The 26,820-nt window shown below is 46.5% G+C and overlaps 1 protein-coding gene across 26 annotated transcripts in view; it reads right to left on the bottom strand.

Moving 5' to 3' along the window:
• The window catches only part of PRELID2 (PRELI domain containing 2), a 105,885-nt gene that overhangs the window by 63,756 nt on the left and 15,309 nt on the right, over window positions 1-26,820 (bottom strand). For 21 of the 26 annotated variants that reach the window (XR_008733493.1, XR_008733494.1, XM_055718055.1 and 18 more), the window contains one exon: window positions 25,411-25,516. Coding sequence is in view for 24 of the 26 variants with exons in the window: in XM_055718055.1 (XP_055574030.1) it covers window positions 25,411-25,516 (106 nt within the window). In the remaining 2 variants the exon portion in view is untranslated. Of the gene's footprint in view, window positions 1-18,095; window positions 19,481-19,931; window positions 20,001-20,847; window positions 23,506-25,410; window positions 25,517-26,820 lie in introns of those variants that run through there. The other 5 variants (XM_055718074.1, XM_055718073.1, XM_027807314.2 and 2 more) reach the window with 4 other exon arrangements.

The raw sequence follows: 26,820 nt of genomic DNA, 5'->3' as shown, positions 1-26,820 counted from the left end.
GCACAGGCAGGGGCGAGCGGCACCGGTCCTGCTCCCCAGCCTCCTGCTTTGGGAGGCTCTGCTGCCTCTTCACGCGCCCAGCGCTTGCTCAGAAAGAGAGAGTTAAGCTAAACCCACTATCACGTGCTGTTGCTTTTAAAAAAGACACATAGAACCCTGGAAGTACACTGCCAAGGGAGCAGACTACAGGCTCCGAAGCAGGATAAAAGTCTCACCCTGTAAACAGCTTTGTTTCTAAATCTACATTATAAGGAAGCTCCATAAAAAAAAAAAAAAAAAAACAACAAACAAACCCACACAACTATGACAGACTGCACGAGGCCAAAAGTAGCATCTTGACCACCTGCAGCTCTCCAGCTATTATGACAATTTGCAGAGACACCTCCTCTCTCACCATATGGATCCCAGGCACAGCTCCTTCCCCCCACTCCCCAAAGCCATCTCCACGCTTGGCAGGGGACGCAATGCAATTAGAGACACAGGCTTGCAGCTGCTGTTGTGCACCCTGCCCAGCACCCTGCCTGTCACAAGTGCACAGCAGATTAGAGCTCGAGAAATGCTAGCTTGTCAGTGGGATGAAGTTTGTATTAAGTTGTCCAACAAGAAAACACCTGGCTTGCTTGAGCAATCATCCCTCCTGGCTCAGAGTAACTACATCCCACAGCACACCAAGAGATTACGGACTCAGCCAATGCCTGTGTATGCCCTAATCTGTGCACAAAAAAGTCACAATCATGCTACTGTCATTTGCATACTCCAGGATAAAAACACCAGCCACAACCCACTTCTGAAGCATCAGGTATAGACCACAGGGAAAAATTAATACTAAAATAAAGAAAAAAACCCCAAACACACCACAACCACCATGTTCCTGTGTGAATGACAACAGTTAAAAAAAAATACTAATTCATGCTGTTAACAGCTGGGCTTGGTGGTTTGGGGTTTTTTTGGCTGCTGTTTCTGAATAAAGTTCTAAGGGGATCTGAAGAGATGCAGACAGGGATGACAAGCATGAGCACAGCAGCAGCAGAGCTCCAACAAGAGCTTAATGAAGCCCAGGATCCCCTGGCTGACAGGGAACTGCAGGAGGACAGATACGATGCAGCTACATCAAATCACGGGTGTCAAAGAAAGCAAGTAGGGAATTCATTGATTGCTGTTTCTTATAATACAGGAATAAGGAGGCACAAAATGAAGTGACAAGTAGGAAGTTAAAGTAACAGACTGAGATCCTTTTAACACTGCACTAGAAGCAATAAAATAAAGTTTATGGGAACAATGACCATCAAAGGTTAACCAACATGACAACTCAGAGAAGCTCCAGCTCAGGAGCTCCCAAAACCACAGCTTTCCTACACCAGGAGGTGACAGCGGAGCATCACACTGCCCTCGCCTTGCCCAGCCGCCCTGAACCATGCCCACGGAGCAGGACAGCGGCTCTGGCACCATCAGCCATGCAGCTGGTGCATCACTGCTGGTGTGGAACCCACCAGTGCCTCACCTGCTGGGTCCTACCCACCCCAAGGGCCAGCGGAGAGGCTTTATGTCAACAGTGTGACACTCACAGATAGGCCACAAATATTAGGATCAGAGCAGAAAAACAGGATCAAAAAAAAATATCAGTATTTGCCGACCCCATGGCAGGAGATATGGATGAACTTCTATTCATTTCTAGAAGATGTGGAAGCAGTCTGGAGATGGGATCGAAGTGAGAAGCAGCAGCCAAGGGACACAAGATCCCCTTGGAAACAGGGACAGGAGGAGCAAAGGGACAGACCAGATCACAGAAGCAGACAGCCAAAAACAGAAGTAAAACCCAGTTCCATTAGTATAGATATATTCTAATTAGTACTTTGTTCAATTAATGGGCATAAAAGAAGTCACCAACTGGTTTTGTTTTATCTCCATAGGAAACAAGCGTTCCCTCTTTGCTAGCCACCAGGATCCACAGCATCCCCAGCCTCCCGTGCCCGAGCAGGAAAAGCTGCTCCCTGTCCACGCCAGCCTGGCTCAGGGAAACACAGAAAGTTTACACCAAGCCTGTTTTCCACTGGAAAAATATTACTGTATTAAAACAGCTTTTAAATAACCACTTAAACACTGTCAAAATTGTCAAAACAAGGCATTTCAGCATTAGTTTCCAATTTCCACATTTTTTATCTTTAATACAACACAGATTCAGCACAGAAAACATTTTGATTGATCTCAGATTTTCAAAATTTCACTTTAATTCAGCATTTAAGTTTAATGCCAAAATAGCCAGTTTCTGACCATTTGAGAGTCCTTCTGGAAGCACACATGAACTAGAAGTAACAGAAGAAACAGGACTTTCAACACCACCTTCCCTCTTTCCCTCCTTGGTACCACCTGTCCTTGCTGCAACCCACCCCACGCAGCAAATCCTTCCCTTGTGCAGAGCCCAGACTGCCTACAGAGACCACTCCATCGCAGGGGAGACCTGAAGGCAGGGATTATTTCCATTTTAAAAACAAACCTGGACCTCTAAGGTTAGATTTTGAACAGCCAAAAAACCAAGACTGACAAAACCAAACCCAAGCCCACACTGCCACAAGCTATTCCAATCCCACTCCCTGAGCTGTGCAGGTAGACTACTTTGGTCTCAGAGAGCCCACGCAGATTTAAATATAGCTTATTCTGTGATGAAGACTAGTGGCTTCTTTATTTTTATTATTTTAAATGCTGAGCTATAACTACATTTGAAAAAAATCAAAGTCTTACTTTAAGAACAACCTCAAGAATTGCACTCTTCCAGTCTGCCCTAAATTAAAGGGTCTTTTTCAAGAGATTGCTTGCACAAATTAAAAAATCATTTGAAATACAAACCTTTCTTCTACATCACAAAAGCAAGGCAAAAAGAAACCATATTCTCTTCTTTCCCGGTAATTGCACAAGGGCTCAATATTAACCTGGTCAATGAAATTCAATCAGCTGATCATCACAGGTAACGCTGAACAGACCAGGTCATTCTTTCCTGGGGACCTTTTCCTGCAAGTGAAACAAAGGAGCATTTATCCCGCGTACATTCCTTGCTCACACACTTTGAGCTCTCTCTGAAATTGCATGCTTAATGGGATTTTGAATGATCACCCGCTACTGCTGGAAACAACCCCCAGCTCCCAGCCTTGCTTTTACAAAGCCTGTTCTTATAGGGTAAGCTGTGATCACTTGTCATTAACAAGGGATTTTATGGAAGGAAAATGGAAAACTGAAGACAGAAGAATTCATGATCTTCTGGGCTCTCAGTTACAGTGACATTAAAAAGTGGAATAATCAATCAATCAGAATCACAGAATTGTTTAGCTTGGAAAAGACCTTTAAGATCATTGAGTCCAACCATTAACAAAGCACTGCCAAGTCCATCACTAAACCATGTCCCTCTGCACCACATCTACACAGCTTTTAAACACCTCCAAGGACGGTGACCCCACCACCTCCCGGGCAGCCGGGTCCAGCACTGGACAACCCTTTCCGTGAAGGAATTCTTCCTACTCCCCCATCTGAACCTCCCCTGGCGCAACTTGAGGCCGTTTCCTCTTGTCCTGTCGCTGGTTACTTGGGAGAAGAGACCGACCCCCCCTGCCCAGCCCCCCTGTCAGGTGGCCGTAGGGAGCCACCAGGCCCCCAGAGCCGCCCCCTCCCGAGGCTGAGCACCCACTAGGTTTCTTCCTCTTGCAGAATAAGGCCTGAGGACACACGCCAGACATAACCCTTTGGCTCACACAGCTCACACACAAAACGGGGTTTGGGGATACAAGATGCACAGCTCTGAGCACGCAGCATTAGCAGAGCATCTTCTCTGATGCAGGAGTCCCCCAGGCAGGAGCACGGCAGCATCACCTGCACAGCAAAACACAGACCCAGCTGGTCCTCACCACACAGCACAGCCTGCGTCTTCTTGGGTACAGTTTTAATTTTATTCTGGTCAGAAAACATAGCAGCAAGCAACTTAAAGAAATTTGCATGGTTTATTTTTTTTTGACCAAAGGAAGGAATCCACTTGCTAAGAAAACAGCTGCATTTTCCCTCTTCTCACTAGCAGCACAACACACCAACAATTTATACTATGTTTATGGGAGCACCATACAAAAAAAACCAAATTAATTTACTCACACTACAGGAGGGGTTTATTGTTGTTTTCAGGTTGTGTGTGTGTGTAAGAATAAGCTATGTTGTGCTGGCTTGCTTTTCAGGCGAGACTCACCACCAACTTCACAGCTTAGAGAGTTGCCCTCAGAAAGGTAATTACAGCTGTAGGTTTCATATTTCCCAGTTTGCCAGCTGCATGTTCGATACTGTGCTGGGAAGCAGCAAAAGGTAAAGCTAGGTTTGGCCTTTTTCAAATCCTTCCTTTGTTCACCTTTAGTTTATCTGCAGTGCCAGCAAGACTGAAATCCCAAACAACACCGCAAGAGCAATATTTCAGTGACACCTGAAAAAGGCATCTCAAATCATCCAGCAAATCCTGCAACCTTCGCCAGCTAATGAAGGCGATAGACCCTTCGCAGCTGGGGAGCTGCCAACAGTAATGCTGGAGCCCTGCACTGCTCATGCTCCTGACGTCCCAAGTGAAAAAAAAAAAAAAAGAAAAAGAAAAAAAAAAAAAAAAAAGAGCCACCACGCACAAGTGCTCTCCATCACCATCAAATCAAGACTTAGCCTTATCTCCGAGCAACTAACATCACTGGGGTTCAGCCTCCTTTCATTAAGCAGAAGTGCTCCTCCTTCCTATCAAGGTGATCAGAAGAGGAAGTTCTCAAACCTCATTTGTCTGAAAAAAGCACCAAAGAGCAACTGCTGCATTCACAGCACTGTCACCTTGTTAACTAATTACTTCTCACAGCAAGCTGAGAGCAGAGTAAATAATTATCTCTTGCGCAACACAAAGAAACGGAGACACTGATGCTCAGGGACTTGCTCCGCACCAAACCACAGGGCAGTTGGTACAAGCAGCCCAGCACGGGCACACATTTACTCACACCCCTTATTCCTGCTGGAGCTTTCAGAGGACACCCCCATTGCTGAGTCCTCAGCCCAGGACGGCGATCCAGATTCCTCAGGTCAATCTGTCCTTGCTCAGGAAGAAAGACCATGGCTTTAAGCAGCCATATTTTCCTTTTTCCTCCTCCTCTTTTCCTGATGTCTCCTGTAGCTTCCCTTGCTTCTGCGTTGGGTCCGTCAGATCCCCCTTGTCCTGGCTCAGCATCCGGGAGCGGCAGCAGCCCCAGCCACCAGCACTGAGCACCCAGCAGACAGAAATACCTGCTCTGCCGAGAGGTCTGCATCTTCTCCCACTGCAAATCACCAACAAAACTCCCGTGTCTCAGTGTCAGCAGTATCAGACTACTCCAAGGTTGAATTTAAAGTGCTCAACATCAGACACAGCTTTTCTGTGAAGTCATTTTGGACCCAAAGGCACTGCTTGGTTTTTCACAAGGGACACGACCCCCATGCAGTCCTGCAAGAACCTGTTTGAAGGTGGCAGCACCTCAGGGATCAGCCATGGGCCACCTGCCCAGAGACAACAACAGTTCCCTCTGCCTTAAAGCTAAATTTCATAAAAACCGATGTGGATCACCAGCTTATTGATATATAAATACCAAAAATATCAACTGCACAACTTGATAGCCTCACCAGTATCTGTCAGGATAGAATACCAGTTTCATACCTGGCTGCATCCCCCCACGCTGTGGATCTCCATCCCTCCTGTGGGTCCAACGGGCACTGCCCTCTGCGGCTGCAGCCCATGGTGGAGGAAGGGATCCCTCTGCTTCAGACACCGCTGTAAATGCACCAGAATTTCAGTTACGTTCTGGGTTTTTTTTTCTCCTGTTTGTGGCATTTTAAACTTGAGAAGTGGACTCTCACTGCAGTAATACAATAAAAACTACCAACCTTCTTTTGATCTTTCAGGACACCAGAATACTGCAGAATCATGGAATGGTATCACTTCTGCACTGATGCCAGCACAAGCTCTATGATTGTACCTTTCCCCAGGGTCACAAAATTCTTTTTCCTCCAATCACTTGGATTTGGAAGGCATCATATGGAGCTTGCAGGGATGGGGCCATACATACTGTCTTGTGACCAGAGGGAGCCATACAGCTGTACATGTCACCTGTAACGTCCCCACAAGGGATGGATCTAACTAGGTCAAACTCCAAATGAAATGCTGGATCAGAAAGGTGGCAGCCAGCCGCTGCACGGGCAAGAATCGCTGCATTCTGTTTCTCCAACAGTTTTTAGGTCACACCCAGCACCAGGTACTCACCTCACTGACTAATGAGCTGCCACCCCAGCTGAGAAAGGCCCGCAGGCACAAGGCAGGGCAGCACTAGCAGAGGAGCTGCAGGCAGGCAGCACACAGCACCCCCTCCCCAGCCAAGGGCACCCTCCACTCCCCACACATCCACCCGAAGTCACAGGCTGTACCTCCCATGCCCCCACCAGACGGTGCGTTATCTCCATCCATAACCTAAACATGGCAAAGCAAGAGGAGCTGCATCCACTGACGCGATCGAGGTGGGTAGAGCTACTGAACCTCATGTAAATACATTATTGATTTTTTCTTCCTCCAGATGGTGCAATTCAGAAAAATTGTTTTTAAATTATGCCTTGCAGAAACACTGAGAAGTGCAGCTAATAACAGGCATATTTCAGGTGAACGCTGACCTCCTTTTCTTCCCCATCAAGCTAAAGCATCCAAAGCACTACAAGCACTTTGTATAAATTACCTGCAGCCTATGAACTTGAACAGAAGGCACTCTAATTGGAACTACAGCACTGCAACCTCTTACCTACTGCTCATTTATGTTTCCAGCAGGATTTGAAGTCGGCTACAGAAAACTACTCAGATTAATTGCAATGTTCAGTATAATTCTTTTCCTTCCTTTTAAAGACAAATAACAAAGTGCCCCCAGGAAAAATTAATTTGCCTGATGAGCTCAACCTAGTTCTACTTTAAAGTGGCGAGAGAGACTCCAGCAAACAACAGGAAGACCAGCCAGGAGCCCCCAGCCAGCTCCCCATGGCTGCCTTCAGGGGTGGGTACCAGCACAGTGGAACCCACCAGCTCTGCTGCAGCATCCTTCTCACCCAGAGAGTCGCTGCCACCAAGGGGCCAAAAGGCAATTTTAAATGAGTCATTCCTTAAAAGTTCTACCTTTTGTTACTAGAAGTTGGTTTAAAACCAACAGGCAGAAAACCCAGTAAGGGTCCATGGAGCCGAGGCTGCTGTGCTCCATGGGGGTGTAAGGGATGAGTGTTCTCCACCAGAACTGGGAAAAAAAACCCATCCAAAACCACAACCAATAACAATAATTGTATCCGCATTTCCATGTTGTGAAACACTGAAGCACCTCTTCTGGCCCTTGCCACCAAACCTGATGGAAAGATCCCAACTTCTCCAGCAGAAGCTGGAACACAATTTTCCACAGCAAAACAAAGGCAACAGTGGAAACCCACTAACTCCTTCCCCCTGCCCATCTGTCACCCACTTGTGAATTCATGTCAGACCAACCAGTGCAGCCAGCGTTGCTGTTTCGCTACTAAAAGGCACTTGCAGGACACTTAACTCCCTGGGGATACTGAATCAGATCATAATAGATTTTGAGCTCAGTTTGCTTCTGATTTTTTTAATGTACCAAAAAGAAATCTTCATTTTCTGGCCAAATGAAATTTTTCCAAAGTGCATCACTTCTAACAAGAATGTTGGTGTTCAGCCAGAAAATAGGGACTCAGACCCTCTGTTTTTTAATCTTTACAACTGAAATTTTCCCAAAGACAAGTGCCACCAGGTCTTCAGAAAACCTCAGCATCCCAGCAAGTCTGAGGCAGTTACAAGCACGCAGTGCCAGCTGGGCAGAGAGGGGGAAAAACATACACTTTTTTTTATATGTACACAAAGCACAACTCACCTTCATTAGAGCACCAGCTGAGACCCCCGAGAAGTCTGTCTCCATTCAGGCTCACACTCCCACAACCACCACAATCAAGAGCCTCCCAGGTGAAACAGTTTGAGCTTTTCCCCAAAATGTTTTGCTTCAGAGAAGCCAGGGCACCTGCGCTGCCACCCTCCCCAAGCACCCACCAGACCTGCTCGTGAAGCAACAAGCTCTGTACTTCCAGTGAGCACACACTGTGCCAATGTCACGCAGGGCTGATCTTACAGAGGAAAGTACGTGGATCTCATGTACGTTCCTGGGTATTTATTAGCCAATTCCAAACCCAGGATTCTTTACATATAAAAATGTGTCCCTGTAAATCAGCTTCTCTCAGAACTGACCAAATACTCTCCTATCCAGCTCTTAGTAAGTCCAGGCTGGACCAGCTGAGGAAGGAGGGATGAATGTTAAAACTGCAGCTCCTTAACCAAAACATCCTCCACAAGCATCTCCACAGCACCACATGGTCAGGAGCCAGAGCAGGTCTCAGCTCACCCGGGGAAGCAAAGCATCGCCTGCAAATTCACCCCCCGCTCCCCCTCCTGTGAAGGCAGGAGCTAACGGGCCAACTTCCAAAAAATTAAGTCGTAACTTTTTGGCAGTTTTCCCGGTACTTTTTAAAAAAACCGCAACTGTAAAGTAGGTCACTGTACAATATGGAATTTCCCAGATATTTGCACCTTTCAGTAGAAAGCTAAACACTGGAAGGGACGAATTTCCACTGTGGGTGAAAAACGGGCTCAGGGTCATCTGAAGATATGAAACGTGGCTGCTGGTGTGCTGGAGGATCCCCTTCTGGTCCTGGAGCATCCCACCACCCCTGCATGCTGCACGAGGCTTAACGCCCCCGCAGTGCTCCCAGACATAACCCCCCTTGCCCATCTAACAAGGGATGGCACTGTGGATCACTGGGATGCCAGGCTGGTGGCACACGCCAGCCCCAGGCCGGTACCCACTGACACATCTGCAGCAGCTGCTGGGGCCCCAGGCTCGGGCCGAGGGGCTGAGCTCGCAGCTCTCCACCTGCCAGCATGGCCAGGGCTGCAACCCGTGGGTGTATCAGCTCTGGGCACTGCCCGCGGCACCAACACACGTCAAAACCACCCAAGGACAGCTGAATCCATGCCGCAGCAGGCTGCCCCCCGCGCATGGCAGCGAGCCACTCGCCTGGCCAAGGCACGGGCAAGGTGCTCCCCATCACTGGGGCGGGAGGGTGGCAACACAGGGAACAGACAAGCCATTGCACAACACCCCTCGTGCCCAGCGCTGCGCCCACTGGCACTCTGCCCTGCTGAGCACCCGCACCCCCCACCCTCTGGAGAGCGGTGCTGCCCCTTACCCCACTTGGAGGGGAAAGATGGCATCAGCCTGGCTGCTCCAGGAACACCCACCCAGCGGGGCACAGTGGTGCTGCCTGCCCCCTGCCCCCTGCCCCGCCGCGGGGACGGTCTGTGGGCAGCAGAGCCCAGCTCCTGGGGACCCCCTGCCACACAGGCACTGGCAGTAGACGGTGGTCACAGCCCCAAATCACTCCCCACCGAACATCCCCAGACCTCTTCTCAGGGACAGCTCCTAACACCTGTATTTATGACCCTGCTTCCCTTATTTTATAAAGGGAAGCTGCTAGTAGGGTTTTTCTGTAATGTAACAAAGGCAAAAATGCTACAAAGATTAAAGAAAAAAACCACTTATTTTTTCTCTTTTAAATAGCACTTGTTAGTAATTTACTGCTGTGCTTTTGAATACAGTCGCGGTACACTCTCCCAGTGATCCAAAGTCAGCAGATGTAGTAGAAGGAACTTACCCCTTTTTTAAACACACTTTTCTGCCTGGTAGAAGAGTTTCAGTCGTGATGGGTTATTATTAATTACTGCCCTGCTTTACTTCACATTTCCTCCCAGTGAAGGGTGACTTGTGGGTCTCTGCACTGCCTGCAGAGAAAAGCAGCATCACTCTTGACAGGTAGAGGGGAATTTATGGGGCTTTTAGATTAAAATATATTATGTTTACTTGTTAACAAGATTTATTCTAGTTTTTTGTTTTATTTATAATGCACTGACTCAGAGCTAGGGCAGCCTTTACACACGTTTTTACCTGACCAGTTTTAAATATTTTAAAACTCTTTTCAAAAGCATTAAGGTAGCAAAAACTAAACAGGGGGAAGGAAAGTAAAGTTTGCTTATAAACCTTGCACAGAAAGTTACTTTAAGTCAACTTTACTTTAAATAGGAATTAGGCTATTTAGGTTTTCTCTTATCTCCAAAGTAACACCTTCCTTTATAATATGTATTAGCAAGCATGTGATGGGGGCACACATGTTTTTGCTGAAATCAGTCATGACGTGACATGCAGCAGCTCTACGCTGTCCCCCTCCCCAACACAGGGCATTAAAAGCTTGAGCCCAACTAACTCCCAGCACAGAGAGTTCTTGCAGAACCAGACCCCAGAGAGGCACAGAGCACCCACTAGCCAGCAGCCCACCTGCTAATTTAGAGGATTAAATACAGTTGGTGGGCAGGCGCAGTGTGATACTCCCAGGTGCCTCTATCACAGCCATCAGCATCACCTGAAGCCTACACACCCGCCCAGCATGACCTGCTTCCCTGGGAGCCTGAGGGCTATGTACTGGGGGCAACAGCACCAAATCCTCCCCCCGGACAAGCATGTCAGTGGGTAACCCCTAAACTATCTGTGACAAACAGCTGCCCCTTGTTGAACCAGCTGCAGGAGCTACAACCACACAAATACACACAATTCTTGTGTAAATGAGATTCGTTAACATTTGATCAGTTTTCTGTGCATAAATATTTGCAGAAGCTCTTTATCTTCTTCCACAGAGCATCTTTCTCCCCAGATGCTCAGCCAGCCTGCTTTTTTTTCATGTTAACCATGAAGAAAATGCTGTAGGCCTAAAAAACTACAAAAACCAACAAAGTGTAACAACATGAGAAGCGTTATTAGCACTGCACACACACGTGGCAATGCCTTGTTATGGGCACCCTGCACTCTGCCCAGCTAGGAAGGACAGGTTTCACATGAGACCCCCTGTTACAGCTCCATTTGGCCCAAAGAAATAAGCAGTCAGGTCATTAAACCGTTCGTTTGTTCCAGGGCTCCCAGCAAACATGAGGCTTCAAAGCTGCAACATGCAGCCATGTTGCTGGGAATTATGTTGGGAATAGGCAGGAATTCTGGAAAAGTGCCATTTTTGAGGGCAAAACCTGGGGAACATGTAGACCTCCCCTGGCTTGTCCGGTGCTCTGCTTGCCGACAGAGGCAGTGGGGCTGGTGGTGCGGCCCCACACACACCACGGGTGCTGGGGGTGTCTCAGGATGGAGCAGGGTGCCGTGCCGAGCTCCCGCCTGCCCATCCCCCACCTCAAAGCCCTTTTCTGTTGGCCAACAGCAAGAAAAGAAGAGTTAGCATTGGGTCAGATGATCAAAATTGGCCTTTTGCCCCCTGTGATGCGCAAGGGTAGCAGGGAGCTGATAGCCTCGTATAGAGCAATATAAGGATAACGCTGCTTTTAACCATGAAAGAGCTTAATGCCACGTGTCCTCAAGGGGTGCTCCTGGTGCCAGCTGAAACTGCCCCGGGGTGGGACCCCAACTGCACTGCCAGAGACCCATGCTCTGGCACACCGGTACCTGCAGGCATCCCGCTGCTCACAGGCATCACGGAGAGCATAAGGAGCCCAAATAGAAAAAAACCCAAAGTTACATAAAGATATAAATCAGGAGGAGTGTTTTTTTTCTTTTTTCTTCAACTTTTTTTTTCTTCAGCTTTTAAAAGGAAAAAACATGAAAAAAACTTTTCTATACAAGTACGTTTTGTTCGATGCCCTGTTTTTGTAAGATGATGCCACAATAGAACTGAGTCATCTCACGCCATTATACCATCATTTGATCTGGTTTTCCTAATATTCCCCCCGATCTGTTCCATCCCTGCAGGACAAATTCCCACCCTGAGAATAAAGGACAGAAAGAAGTGCAATAGGTACAGATTATTGTAATATAAACTGAAAGTTCATCTTGTTATTTAAATGCAGGAGCCAGCAATGGGATGAAATCGTCAGAAGAAGGATGCAGTTGTGTGATGGCTGAGCTCAGGTTGGAGGCAGCAGCAGCCCTGGAACCACTGATGCCCTGCGTTTCAAATCCAGGGTGAGGAACCCCCAGGGCAGCCCAGGGCAGGGGACGCCCAGGGAGCTCAACAGCCCCCAGCGTGGGGGTCCTGTGGTGGGACCCACCTCCACCACAGCCGCTCCTGTTCAGTTCTGTCCCTGGAGAACCAGGCAGCAGGATTGCTCCAGAGACATTTTTGCAGCTGGGAGGTGAAGTGCTGCTGCACTGCTGACTTGCTGGGTCAGTGCGAGGGGAGACATGAGTGGGGCAGCCGCAGCCCCTGCGGGGATGTGTCCCCAGGCTGGCTGGTGTCAGCACACTGGGGAGGGCTGCAGACCAGGGACAGGCCAGCAGGGTTTGCAGAGTTCAAAAAGAATGCCTGTACTCCAGGCCATCGATCTGTTTAATATCTAAGGCTGAAAACATGCCTTGGCCATGACTTCTAAGCACCACCAGACGGCATCTGGTGAGGATGAGCCCTCCAGGCTATGTGCAAAGGTCTGACAGGAGCAGGGATCTGAAACGGAAGGTGAAGTGCTCCCAGCAGCAAGGGGACTGGAGCACCAGGGTGAGTGGGGTGCTTTCCTCATCACCAGATGCTTTATATCACATACTTTTCTCTAAAATATATTCTCCAGCCCAGCCTGACCATGCAGCAGGAACTCACCCAGGGAGATGCTCAGCCCATGGTACCCAGCGGGTCTGACCTGATGCTCCCACATGCTCTGCTCCCTTGGTTGTGGCCGCTGCAACACCCAGACCTGGGGACAGTGAAATGCTTTTTTCAGGACTTGGAAAATGAGATCTTTGGCTTTTTTTTCTTGTTTGATTGCTTTTGGTTTTTAATAAATGTCATGGGCCTGGCAAGCCTCACTTCTTTGCATTTACACTGCTCTGGCTATTCTACCTCCAAATACACCAGTTTGCTTTTTCTCCTGCTACTGAAGCCAATGCTCCCTGGATCCCCAGGTCCCTCCTGAGCCTCTGCCAGCAGTAACACTGCACCCACATGGTGCAGAGCTGCCCGAGGCGGACAGATGGACAGTGTGACACTGCGCTGGGGGTACCAGCCCAGACCAATTCACTTTGCTCGTGCCCTGCAGCAGTATTCACTCCTGCATCCCTGGGAATCTGTTTATTATCCTGTCATGGAGCACAACCAGCACCATCCTTCCAGCTGTCCAGGCTCCCAGCAGTGAAGCCAAGATGCGCTGGTTAAGCATCCCTGCCTCCGAAGCAAGGAAATAGATTTGTCCTTTCTGTTCTCTTCAATTTTCGAAGTAAACAATTCATCCCCGCTGCTGTGCCAGTCACCTTGGGGTGTCTATTAAATCTCCCAGTAACTTGAGGGAGGACTGCAAAGGCGGCAGCAGGGTTTTCTGCAGCCTGCAGCGTTAGTCAGCTCCACGTGTCACACGCTCACCCAAAGAGACAAGGATCACCCTCCGCCTCGGCAGGTTAAAAGCTTTTCCATTAGCAACTTTGTTGGATGCATTTTGTGAAAAGATAAAGCACTATGAGAAAATAGAGCCTTGTCATTTACATCTGCAAATAATTGAGGGCTGATAATGAGAACAAATCAATCAAGACAGAGCAATTGGATTGCAAGGTCTTTCCGAGCGGTATCAATGGGAAAAACATATAGAACTCTGGCACTTTAATGGTCTCTCTGCATCGTTTGCAAGAGACCAAGACTGCCAAAGGGAGTCCAGTCTACTCCTCTGGCTTGAGACTTGCTGATGTGTAAAACAAATGAGAATCGAAGCAGAAATAAAGAGAAAAATAGGTGTGAGGGAATTCTGCAGACGAAATGGAGAAACTGACACCAAAATAGAAAGTTTGTGCCCAGAGCCCGAGCCCGTGCATCGCAGGCACACCTCTGCTGGCAGGCGGGAGGGCAGCTACCCGGCCCCGGCCTGAGCAAGGGGCACCGGGGCAGAAACCAAACAAGGGCTGACAGAGGAGCTGCGGCAGCTCTTGTGGGGATGGGAGCCTGAAAGCACGAGGGCACCTTTGCTGTGCCGAGCAGGTGGCAAGGGGCTGCCAGGGCACAGGCCAGCATTGGCCATTTGCCTGCCAGGGCACAGGGGGAGCATTGCTGAGCCCCCCGGTCTCTGGGGCTTGGTTGGAAACAGAACCCCACAACTAAATCTCTGCAGCTTTATCAATGCTTTCAAGTACCTGCTTCCCAGCCAAGGAGCTGCCATCCCAGCGAGGAGATGAGGATGCTCCGCAGAGCCTGGCTCCTGAGAGCCAGCACCACCACAGCCCCCAGTGGGTTCCCACATGCCGCCCTCCCATACTGAAAACCAGCCCGTGTTGCCAGAAACCCAGCTGCAGCCTTCGGGCACGTACACCCCGCCAACCCTGTCTGCGCAGCGGGCAGGGGCACCAGGCGAGGAGGGTGATTCCCTGTCCCCCGTGCAGGCACTTGGAGTGCCCGGGCTGGGGGCAGTGCGCGCACAGGGCTGACCCTTGGTGGCAGTCAGCAGCTCTGAGCCTGCAAACATGCCTACGAAGAACAAAATGTGATTCCTGCACAAAGCAGAGCTGGCTCCTGACATTTGGAACACATGATGAGTGCCTGGCAGTTAAAAAAAAAACAACAAAAAAACCCAGTGGAAATGTACCGTCTCTTCCCCCAAAGACGGTGTTAGTGACCTAAGATTACAGCAGTGTCACTTCAAATGACAGGAACATTTACAACACTTTCTGTTTACAAGGCAACACCAAATGTGGCAATTTCTTTCAATGCTTTGCTCTGAACTGCATCCTGCCTCCTGACAGCAATGTCCCTTTTCACAATCCTTTCCTAATTGATCTTGGGAGCAAATTAAATTATTTTCTCTTTGAAAGGATCCAATCATGGGTATTCTTTAATTCCTTTGAAAATAGAATATAACTTTTTATTTTTAAAGGCAAATACTATCCACCAGGTATTCAGCACTTTAAAAACTTGATTTCTAAAGAGTACAAAAGATCAGTGCCATTCTGCCAAGCCCGTTCATCTGGGCGCTTTGTTTCTTCAGCTAATGCAAACTAAAGCATAATGGCATCAGATGGATTTACTGTTCTGCGTTTAATTGGCCTCTTGTCTGCACCTGGCTCTTGCCTGCGAGTGTCGGCTGGTTTAGGCTCCCAGCCAAACCAGGTTTCCAGCCAGTAGCTAAGGCGAGCTGTTTATTCACTGGAGAAAAAAAAACCAAACAAAAAAACCTAACCAAAAAAAACCCAAAACAAAACAAAGCTTCAGTCAGATTCAGCACAAAGTTTAAAAAATAGGAGCATGACAGCAGGTGACCGCCTGCCTGTGCAGTGTCCTGGACCAAGCAGGAGATGCACCGGGCGCGGTCCCGAGCTCGGGGGCACAGGAGGGTCTGACCCCCAGCTCTTGGGTGCACTGTGACAGCCCGGGCACCTGGGCATCCTGCTGCCCTCCCGTGCATGTGCTGCTTGTACAGACCATGGACCACAGCGCCACACCGCATCACACCCCTCCTGCTGCCCTTCCTGCCCGCCCCACTCTCCGGTGATGCTGCTGCTGCACTCACCCCCACCCCATGCTCCCCTTACCAAATCCTTTGCTTTTCTCAAGTTTTGCCTCTGCTAAGCAGGATTCCCTAGAAAAGCTTTAATGACCTGTCACCTTTCACATCCCTCTGTGGTTCAGAGTGTTGTTCGGCTGCAGAGCAGGGGAGGGTGGGCTCTTCAGCTGGAACCAAGAATTCACCCAGGAAAACATCCCTCGAGCCGCAGACCAGTGGCCATGCCCGGCATGAGCATCATTATTTCCAGCTGCAAAGGTAACTAGAAATGGAGTTTTCCCCAAGGCCCTGTTATCCCTCCAAATAAGGCAATGGATTAATATTAAAGCAGATTAAGTGCTCTAAATCTTGCCACTTTTACTGAAATGTTTGTCCCATTAGTGAGACAGACGTGAAACAGAATACACAAAAAAAGAAATAAACACAGAAAAAAAAAAACCACAGGCTTGAAAGCTGGAAATAGAGTTGAAAACGATGGGTTTAGATCATGGGAAAACTATCGTGCATTGAATTTGTGTCCTCAGAGCTGTCAGCTCATCAGCATGGAAACAAACACCAGGTCTGGGGAAGGCAAACTTTCCAGATGTGCTTGACTTCGGGCAGCAACACTCCTGCAGCACCAGCGAGGCTGGGCCCTGGCAGTGGCAGCAGTGCCCAACCCACGCACAGCAAGTCCTGCCATCACCGCGTCAGATGCTGCGGCCACACGGACCCCCAGCCCCCACGCACATTCCTCCCTCCCGCTCCGGCTTTACTCCCTGCTCCTCTGCTACTCAGTCCGATGCATGATCCAGCCTCATTTCTTATAGAGTGATTTTGTGTAAAGCTTTTGCCTCCAGACCTTCGGTTCCTCTCGGCTCCAGATTCCCAGCGCTCCCCCTCAGACCCTCGGTCGTCCCATTCTGCCCCTCCCCAGGGAGCTGCCAGTTCCAGGGCTGCACCCAGCCCTCCCTCCCTACCACCCTGCTCCCCCCAAGGTGCCCGGGTTTCAGATATAAAAACAACCAAAGCCACCCATTAAATCCTGACACTGGGTTGATTGTAGGTAGGTATTTACAGCAGAAATCTGCTCCTAGCACAGTTATTTTTCATGGAGCCAAATGTTTCATCCCCTGCTCATCAAATGTGTGCCATGGCTCCGGGGGAGCAGAGCTGTGCCTATGTCACGGCAAGGAAGGGTTCAGAAGCTCACGGGCTTCTCTCCGCATTTGTGCTGACCCAACCCCAGCCAGGAACGTTCGGAACAATCATGTGTATTTAGAGCAAAGAGAAACAAGGACTTCTCAGCCGCTGGAGCAGGGAAGCAGGCAGCTGACAGAAAATGCAGCACAGGATCAAGAGGCAGCTTTGAACACGGGAGAGCTCATTCCCGGTAACAGAGCAGCCCTCCAGCAGAGACTTGCAGGCAAATTCAAGCTGTTCATGTGCCGCTGTGGCAGGGAGCACGGGGACACCTTTGATCAGCCAGTGACTTAAGCTCCAACATGGGACACAGCACTGGAAGACCCTCAAAGCAAAAGCTGCAGGTGGCTGCTGATTTGCAGCCAGAGCGGGACGGCTCCCCAGCCCTGGGGCTGTTCTCCAGCGGGCCAGGGCAGACCTGGGTCCTGGGGACGAGCAGAGACAGTCAGTTTTTCACTCATGTTAAGGACGGGGGTTTCCTAGAACCCTTCATATTCCATCAGCCTGTCAGTTTCCCAAGACAGATGAGAACCTTGTGCCCAACCAGCCCACCCACTCCCTGCACTCCGACAGCCCGCTGTATTGGAGGGTGATTCTGCTAAGCCATTCAGGGACCCCTGCTGACAGCGTCACTGAGTCACATCCCTTACAATAACTACTCAAAACTCTGGAGATTTATACAAAATGAACTTCAGCTGAAGATTTTTGTTATACAAAATGCAAGTTTGTGACAGACTAAGGTTTGAAGATTGCTGGTGATAACACACTGACTGCAAAGCAAGCTTAAAATAACACACCTAGTAACAGCTAGCATGAGTTAGCCACAGAATAAAGTTCTAAACCAGCAGGCGTCCCTACTGGGAAGAATACGGGTTCAGCCCGTCAACTGATCCCAGAAGTTACAATGGAGCCTTCCCTAACTTCTCCCCTCATTTGCTCACTTTTCAGACTTTGTAGTACAATCCCAGAACCCTGACCATGTGCCCTGGCCTCACAAAGAGCACCCCGCTTCCCAGAAGAAGCCTCAACCCTTCTCTTTCTGGCACCCAGCAGATGGGCAACACAGGCTTCAAAGAAGAGACTGGATTGTATTTGACTTCCATTATTCACAAACTACTTCTGCTTTGGGGGTGGGGGAGGAGGCAAATGCTTCCTCTGTCCTAATTCCAGAATCCAGACTGATGCGAGAAGAAAAATGCTAGTCCTAAAATTGTACACAGCAGCTCAAACAGAAGAAATTTGATTATTTCCTCAGGCACACAAAGTAGCAACTCAATAAAAATAAATATGCTAATGAATATATTTAGTCTTGGCCATTACATTTCATAAATATTTACTGTTCCGTATTCAGAGTCCAAATTTGCAAGAATCGTTTAACAACCAAAATAAGATGAAGTATTTTGTTCCACCGTGCCAGTATGGAATACAGTCATTTCCTAAGGACTGTGTTGCGGCTCTTCCACCACAAAGTATGGGCCAGCATCTCCCACAGCATAAACCTGTAGCGCCACCCACGGAAGCAAAGGTTCGTGGATTTCACTGCTGGAGAGCCGGTGGTGGCCACAGGCTGTGGCTGGGCTGTTCAGCAGTATGCTTGTTTAGCTTCAGAATAGGATGGTTGAGACCAATAAATATTGAAATAAGCAGGACCACAGCACTTAGGCATAGTATGAGGAAGAGTCCACTAAGAGTTTACATGACGTTTCAGGAAATAAAGCACAACCCACCCTGAAAAATGCAGAGCCCATTGTTTTCCTTTAGGGCAATCAAATGCCTGGTTTAAATCTTCACAAAGAACACATGCAGGCTCTCATGGGGCTATTTGTAAAGTGTGGTATTACCCTAACACAGTAAAGGGTATCAAAGACAGGTTGTGCTTATCTGAATTTTAAATGAAAAGTTTAAAATAAAACCATCCTGATGCGGTGTGTGTAACAGAAGGAAGAGAAGCGTATGAGAGATGCTCTTTGTCAAGATCTTTTGCGCTTGATCAATTCCCCTCCAGGTTTCTTCTTCTTCTACTCAGAAGCAATACGAGAGAAATACTTTTAGAAAGAATTCAAATATATGCAAAACTTGTATTAAGGCATATCTTTACAGCAGAAAATAATCAAGCTGGCAGGAGTATAATAACCAAATACTTCCAACACTGCCATCAGAACTGAAGTAATGCGTGACTCAAGCGGGGAACAGTAACCCTACTCGGCTGCTACCACTCAGCTTCATTTCTGTAGAAGGAATTAAGCTGTGAAATAAAGAGGGCACAGGGTGTGCTTGCGCCTCCCTTGATAAGGCACAAAGCAACTGGTTGACTAGGCAAGGGTGTCTTCAGAGCAACAAGGGCTATTTTTGTTTTGTTGCTCTGTGTTCCCTTACCAAATTCTCAGTCTCTAGAGATTATAGCACCAATTCACAGGAAGATGCTGTTTCCAAGCTTACAGTTGATCCTCCATGACTTTCATTATCAATGTTCCCTTAAGCAGTACAATTCCTTAATCTTTTGTAAAACATTTGCAGTCTGTGGTGGTCTTTTCTTCCAGCTGTGTATATTAAACGCTCTTTCCTCAATAAAAATGGTACCAGTAAAGTTCAGACAATGGACCTGGAATTCCCATGGCAATGAAGATATGTGGTTCCGAGGAAACTCTTATGCAAATACATTTTCTCCTGCAAAAGCAGAGAAAATAGCTTTTAGAAGAAATTTATTAGGAGGTAATCAATAGTCATTTCCTCTTGTTCTAACGCTAATTTAAGAGTCGACCAATTCTTCTCTCCACAGATAACCCCTGAAGATACTACTTTTCAGTAAAGATTCTTAGATAGGACCAACATCTTATTTTACTAAGGCTATTACACTCATGGTAAATTAACAAAAACCAGAGGATGAAGTACAGGACACATAAGTCATTTTCATCAACATACTATTCAGTAACTCTGCAATAGTATTGAGCCTAATGCTGCAGTAGATCACTACTTTTCTCGAAAATTCCTCAAAAATTGCATGCTATTTATAATGGACAAAACCCCCACATTTATTTGTAGAACTACAAGGAGCACAATGTGCAATAGGTGTCACTAACTCTCAACAATTTTTACAATCTGTAGATGCATGTTGCACTTAAGCTGCTCACTAAGAGCACCATCACCTACACTGCTCCTGAAGAAGCGTCTCCATTATTTTAATACCCTGGAAAAAAAGCAAAAAAAATGCCAGTTTTGCACACAACTTAAGTATTTCATACATTAGAAAGGGCATCCCACAACATACCATTAAGCCTTAAAAGAAATTGCGTATTATGGTCCTGCACAAACTCAGTGCGGGTCTCCCCTCTGCCTGGGAAGCACAAGGAACATTACAGCAGAGGCTGCTCAGGGGAACCTAGAAAGGACCAAGGACCCTTAGCAGCTTGCAAGCTCTTCCAGGCCAAGACTGCGCTTGATCAGGTCACACATTTCATTCCAGTTCTGTCACTGCTTCGCTTGCACCAAACCACTACTCATCCCTGCACCTTGGTATTTCCATTTTAAAGAGGGATATACCATCACTCATGTTCTTTGCATGCAAGCAATTGGGAGCGTGAGTATGAAAGCGCCCCATAAAAGCCCCATGATTATTTCTATAATGAAGGAATTCATGTTGGAATGAAGTAAAAAATGCCATCAGAGGACCAAGAAGGTGAATACTTCTTTCTCCAGGACTGATCTATGAAGGAAGGAGGAAATTCTAAACAATGAACTATTAATCAAAGCAAAATGCACGTTGAATCTAGGGGGTTTGTTTGGCAGGGGGTTTGCTGCAGACAAGCAGCTCACCAGCCTGCAACCTGGGTGCTCACCAACCAGCAACGGCTGCAGGGGTGCAAACCACGGAACTACCTACAGCAGGGCAGCCATCCAAAAACTGGGGGGAAGCTTTCAACCAAGTGCTTTTCCCACGTCAGGGCTACAGCCTGCTCCACAGCCAGATGCTTTACTATTCTGCAATTAGTTTAGGTTCGAGGTTCAGTACAAAGTGAGAGAGAAGCAGCGTGTACTGTAACTGTAGTGATTTGCCAACCCTGCCTCTAATGTTTGGTGAGATCATGTGGACTAAAGCAAGCTCTGAGCTTAGCTATAACCTGTGTGGGGCTAAGGTTTACCCTAGTAGGCTCTCTGTTTGTCAAGATAAAAGAAAAAGGATTTCTCTGAGTCACTGTGAGAGGAGGTAAAAAAGGGCAATGTTAACAAATAGGTCAAGAGAATTTCTCTTCACATCTCTACAAAACCAAAATGGACGAGGTATTTTATACCTATAAAAAACAGTTCATCTTCCATGCCTATTCTTTGTAGAAGGCAATAAACTGGCTACCTTAGTCTATCAGCCTAAATTGGACATGCCACTGTTTACAGAATGAAGCACTAATTGCCGTAAGTGAAGACTCGGAGGTTTGCCTAGGGAATTTAAAAATGTTACTTATTGAATCAATTATGTTCACAGTGTGACAACTGCTTTTTCTTTTATTTCTCCTCATAGCGCTGCAGACTTTTAGGCAATGTGGTGTTGAGGAAGAAAAGGGGACTGAGAGGGGACTCAATTAAATGAATAAAATATGAAAGGGCAGGCACAAGTCATTACCCAGTATCTTTTCAGCTAGGAACAACTAAATCAAAGCCTAATCAATATATTCCTTTCAACTAAAGTTCAAACGCTTAAGTCTCAGCCCCAGGAGATCAAGCTTAAAGGAGCTAAATTTACACTGCTTAGAGTGCAATGATGCACTTGAAATGCAGAACAAACATTGCCTACTCACTGCACTCTGCACCTCTACAGCTGCAGCTTAAAAGCTTCTCTGATGGACAAGACACAGAATAGTTTTATTTTCAGAGGTGGAAGTGCTCTGCTAGTGTAAGAGCTCTCCTGCCGTAAGTGTCTACATACAGCCCTTATCAGTGCAATACCCCAAGGCACTCGAAGGGATGGGAGCCCAGCAGATCCCAGTCCAGCAACAGCTATGGGCAACTCCTCCAGCAAGTGCCACTTTGTCCCCACAGCCAGTACGTGGAAACCACACCGACCCAGCAGTGGGGTGACAGGGCAATGAGGGAAATGAGAAATGGCAGTCTAAGGACTTTCCAGCACTACAGACTTGTTGAGCAGCCTACATTTGCATCTGGAGTAGCTGCCAGGAGCCAGACTGGACTGCCAGCTGACAGGGACAGTCAGAACATATCACATCTGTAGCAACTCCACAGCTTTACCAAACACTGTAAGTTTTAAAGAAGAGGTTAAGTGATGTACAGGAAAAAGATAAATGGCCTGTTTGAATGTGATGAAGGCAATGCCTATTGCAGTGCACACCCCATTTCTGTTGCCATCACAAAAGCAGGGTAGCATTTTAACAGACTAGCAGAAGATTTTATGCTGTCTCTGAAAAGAGCACCTAAGACCTTTCAATCTTTTTCTTACCACGACAAAACATTTTTCAGTTAGATATCTGTTATTTGAGCTCAGTGCCACCATTTAACAAACACTACATCATGGCTTTTAACTTCCATCTCCTTATATATTCAAGTTAAGCAAAAAAATAAGAAACCAAGATGTGAAAATGACAGAAATGTTGCAACATTTAAGAGGCAACAATAAAACACCTACCAACATAACAAAAGTTTCCCACTACAAACGCTCCTTTATTGTGTGGCCTTAAAATCACTCATAACTTCATCATCTGTACTGCTTCACACTGCCAGAGATCATTGTAACTTAGACAGGTACAAACTAATTAGGCCACTCTTTAAACAAATTTTAAAAACTCAAACACACAAAGGCCGACTTCAGGGGCCACCACTACCCCCTGGGCTGGAAACTTCTTGCAGACAAGGGAGCATCCTTTCACCTCTCTGAAGGAAGCCAGGCTCTCACCATCAGACCCAGCACAGGCTGCGCTGGTAGCTGGCATTTACCAGCGTATCTGCTCAGACTTCTGAATTATTCAGGAGCAGAGTTTTATTGGCAATAATGTGAGTGCACATCATGCATTAATACCTTTTCTGAACAGGTAAGAAAAAAAATAACCATAAATGCTGTAATTTTTTCACTCAAATGCACTACAACTTCTATACAAACAAAAGCAGGGCAGAAAGATTTTCTCTCCTACATTTTTGTTCAGAGTTGGAACAAAGTAAGGGAAACATGACAAGTATGAGGAGCCATAAAATGTCACTGTCGTTCTGCTAGGCATTAAAAAAAACCCTACCCACAGAACAGGCTCATATCTCAGTTACAAAAATAATGATTCAAAAGAGAAGTGCCTTTGGTATCCATGAATAGTAACTTTCCCTCTCTTTCTACAAAATAAAGATACTTAATATTGACTGCGTGAATACATGAGCATTATTGTTGTCAAACAGATTTTAATATCCATTCAGTATTTCCTCCTGCTCTTCATGTAGCTCATCCCCTACTCCATTTCCTCTGCCCCCTCACGTTGCTGCCTCCCACTGATTCCTTACTCCCTTATCTCATCTGAGCCTGTCCAAACAGATGGATGGAGGAGTGCACTGCTGTCAGGATAGAGGAGATAAAGCAGGAATCATGGTTTGGCTTTGAAAGTAACATCCTTACCTATTCCAACCAATTATACCAGGTGCAGAGCCTTTTTGGTCAGGCCGTTAGGAAGGATGGAGATCAGGTACTGGAAGTAGTAAATGGAAGCCTAGACAGCATTTATCAAGCATTGTCATACATGCAACATATACATTTTAAAACTTTAAATATTGTCTTTGTATTGCCATTTATTACATTTGGGTATAATGTGCCTCAGAACTACTCTTATGGCCAAGCCACCAAAGGAACCCTGTCTAAGAGCTTAGAAGAAATGAGATGCCTAGATACAGCTTCTGCCTTAGGGAGACAGATGTTTTGGAGGTGGGGGGAAAAACCAGGCAAGACCACACATTTATACCAGATCTGGTGCACTTGTATTTTTCTTTTTCACAGTTCTGCAGACACAGCCAAAATTGCTAAAGGATTTCTAATGCAGCACTGTAGAGATACTGCGAGCTAGTCTGCTCTACCCGCTAGCTCCACGCTGCCACAAGCCAGCTAGATGTGTCCCATTGCTCACAGTCACTGCTTACATTAGCATAGCTCACAATTTCTGGGGTTTTTCTTTCAAAGCCTCAACAAAAGTATCTTACAGTTATCAAGAATAATCAAATATATTTCTACCTACAGCTCTTGGGACACAGGTTCCAAAATCAGGTTTTCAAGCACAAATGAGAGGTGGGGACTGTCAGCCCCTAGGCTGGCAGAGAGGAGACAGTCCCGAGGGACTGCGGGTGGGGTGCTGCCCAGGCTCCCACTGACTTCAGTGCAAGAAAAGGCAGGACACTGCTAAGGCCACTTCAAAACAAAACCAAACCAAAAAAGCCCCAAAACCAAAAACCCCACCTTCAAGAGTATTAACCTCTTGGTCCCTGTGAATAATTAAAGAATGGCATAAGGTATGATCTGAACCATGGACATCTAAGTTCATGTGAAAAACAAATTTTTCAATTAGATAACTAAAAAATGATAAATAATGGTAAATCTAAATTCATTATAGTCTTGCAGTACATAAGATTCATGAGCGCAGCCATGAAAATGCCATGGCCATGTTTTCAGGCACATACACATGCTTTCATTCACCTGAAACAAGATATAAACTGGAGGGAGGGAAAAAGAAAGAAAGAAAGAAACAAACAAAAAAACCCAAAACAAAAAGAAAAAAAAAAGAAATAAGGCAAAAACCCTCTCAGTTTCTCATTAGAAAAGTTTAGTGAAATGTTCCTTCCTTCTCCTTCTTGCTCCCTTTTCAGCAGATGTAAATTTTAAACAGTCTGCACAGCACAACCTGAACCCCCAAATCTCTTCAAAGTATAAACTCGCAGAGAACAAGAATTCCACAAAACTTCATTTCCCAATGAACAAATGCTTCAGGACACATGGCTCTTAAACCTAGTTTATCAATATGACATGACTCCCCGAAATGAAAAGCCTTTGAACACCACCTCCCTTGGGATGCTCTGCTGGATAGCTTTTATCCTCTTTCATAATTCTTACTGAAAGACAGAACTATTGAAGTATACAGAACTGCTACAGGGAGATTGACTGTGGCTATTGTAAATACATCAAGCTGCCAAAAAAAAAACCCTGACATTACTGGAGAAAAATGTGTGACATGATATAAATTCATGTTGACTACTTTTGACTACTTCAGTATAAAGGTGCTATAGAACGGCAAATTATTACTACAGTATTAGCTGGTACAATGAGGCATTAGGAAGAAGAACTGTTCCAGTGCCTGGGGGAAATCAGGAATAAGAATGAATTACAGAAACTGATACAGTCATATACGCCATGTTTTAAGATGTATCTGAAATAAAACTATTACCATAATAAAACTAAATCCATTTTTATTCTGCTTATTCTCTGTAGACAAAATATCAAATATTCTTTCAACAATTAAAAGATACAAAGAATCCAGACTCAATTTAATTTTGAACCCAAGATGATCTGGTGATTCAAAAAAATACAGAATATAACTCAGAGAGGAAATTCAAGCAAAAAAATTACTTACCTTCCTCACAGCCTGTTTTAAAAATGATTGAGCAAAAGCTTCCAACACACAGTTGAGCAAACCTGCCCCCGTGACTGATATTTGGCCTTTTTGTGTGAAGTCTGTCCTAAGAAACAGGAACAGAACATCCTTTTATTTTTCTGTCTACTTAGTAAACACTAAGCGTATGTTAGAAAGTTAGTCTTTGATACCCAAGTACAGGATTAATCTCTTACATTCACACATTTTGTATGACAATCTCAAAGGCAAACACACAGCAGACCAGTGGCATAACAAGATGCTTGTGACGAGCATCTCCCGCCGCCAGCACTGCTGAAGGTCCAGCTGGACTCTGCTCCAGGGAGGACACAAGACACACGTTTACTGGAGAAACCCAAAGAGCAGCAACACAGAGAGGTCTGAAGGAGACACAACAGCTGTCCCCAGAATCATGAAAGCCAACGGCAGACACAGGAAAATACACCTCTACAATTTTATAGAGTCCTCAGGACATCATTCCACCCAAGCAGAGGTGGTGATACCAGTGAGGAGAGGACCCCGCAGTCCCATCCCGGCAGCACGCAGGCGAACCACCATCACTGATGCCCTCGGTGTGCCACTAACATCTTTAATTTCTGTCAATGCAATTCAGTAAAAATGCAGACACATGGAGTTGCAGTGAAGAAGCAGGAGAACATGAGAAGTTTGCCCCAACCACAGAATGGATGTCAGCACTAAAAATCCACCACTGAACTCAGCCGCTTTGGTTGGAATTTATTTATTCATTTTGCAGTTTCACCATTGAGCCTCTTTCTTTTTTGTCCCCTACAAGGAAAATATTGATCTCTAATTGATTTCTGTAGCACGCAGCTAGCAATGCCGCATCATTACAACACAGTCACAGGGAGAAGTCTATTAATGAGATCCAGCTACTAAATTATTGACTAGTTAAGTACAGCAAATTTGGTCTAATTGTTTTCATGATGGGGGTTTAATTAAAGTGTCTTTAGTATAAAAAGTCTAGCAATATTCTTGCTCCGATAGTGTCAGGGAGAGTTTCCAAAGCCTGCATGGCTTTCAAAATTAAATTAAAAGTTACATCCAATGCAAGGCTCTTCAAAAGAGGGAGCTTTTGTATGGAAGATCTTTTTAATTCCCATCTCCAGCTGACAAGCACTGCTCATGCATCACGTGCCTCTCTCCACGTCAGGGAGGCATCTCACCCTGCGCCCACCGCACTGCAAGAGACTGTGGCTCCCTTGGGCTCTCTGAAATGAGGGAAAGTGCTGGGCAATAAAGGGAATCTGATGGCAATTGAGGGATATAACATGAAAAAGCATCAAAATGCTCCTGGCAGGGAGGGGGAAAGCAGTCAAACCAAAACACGCAGGGATGGCAAACAGCACCAGAGACAAAATTCAAGGTACACAG

Source organism: Falco cherrug, chromosome 8 (genome assembly GCF_023634085.1).
Source record: "Falco cherrug isolate bFalChe1 chromosome 8, bFalChe1.pri, whole genome shotgun sequence".
In the NCBI taxonomy this organism is placed as follows: domain Eukaryota; kingdom Metazoa; phylum Chordata; class Aves; order Falconiformes; family Falconidae; genus Falco; species Falco cherrug.
Note: the sequence above shows the minus strand (reverse complement) of the source record. Positions and strands in the feature narration are given on the sequence as shown.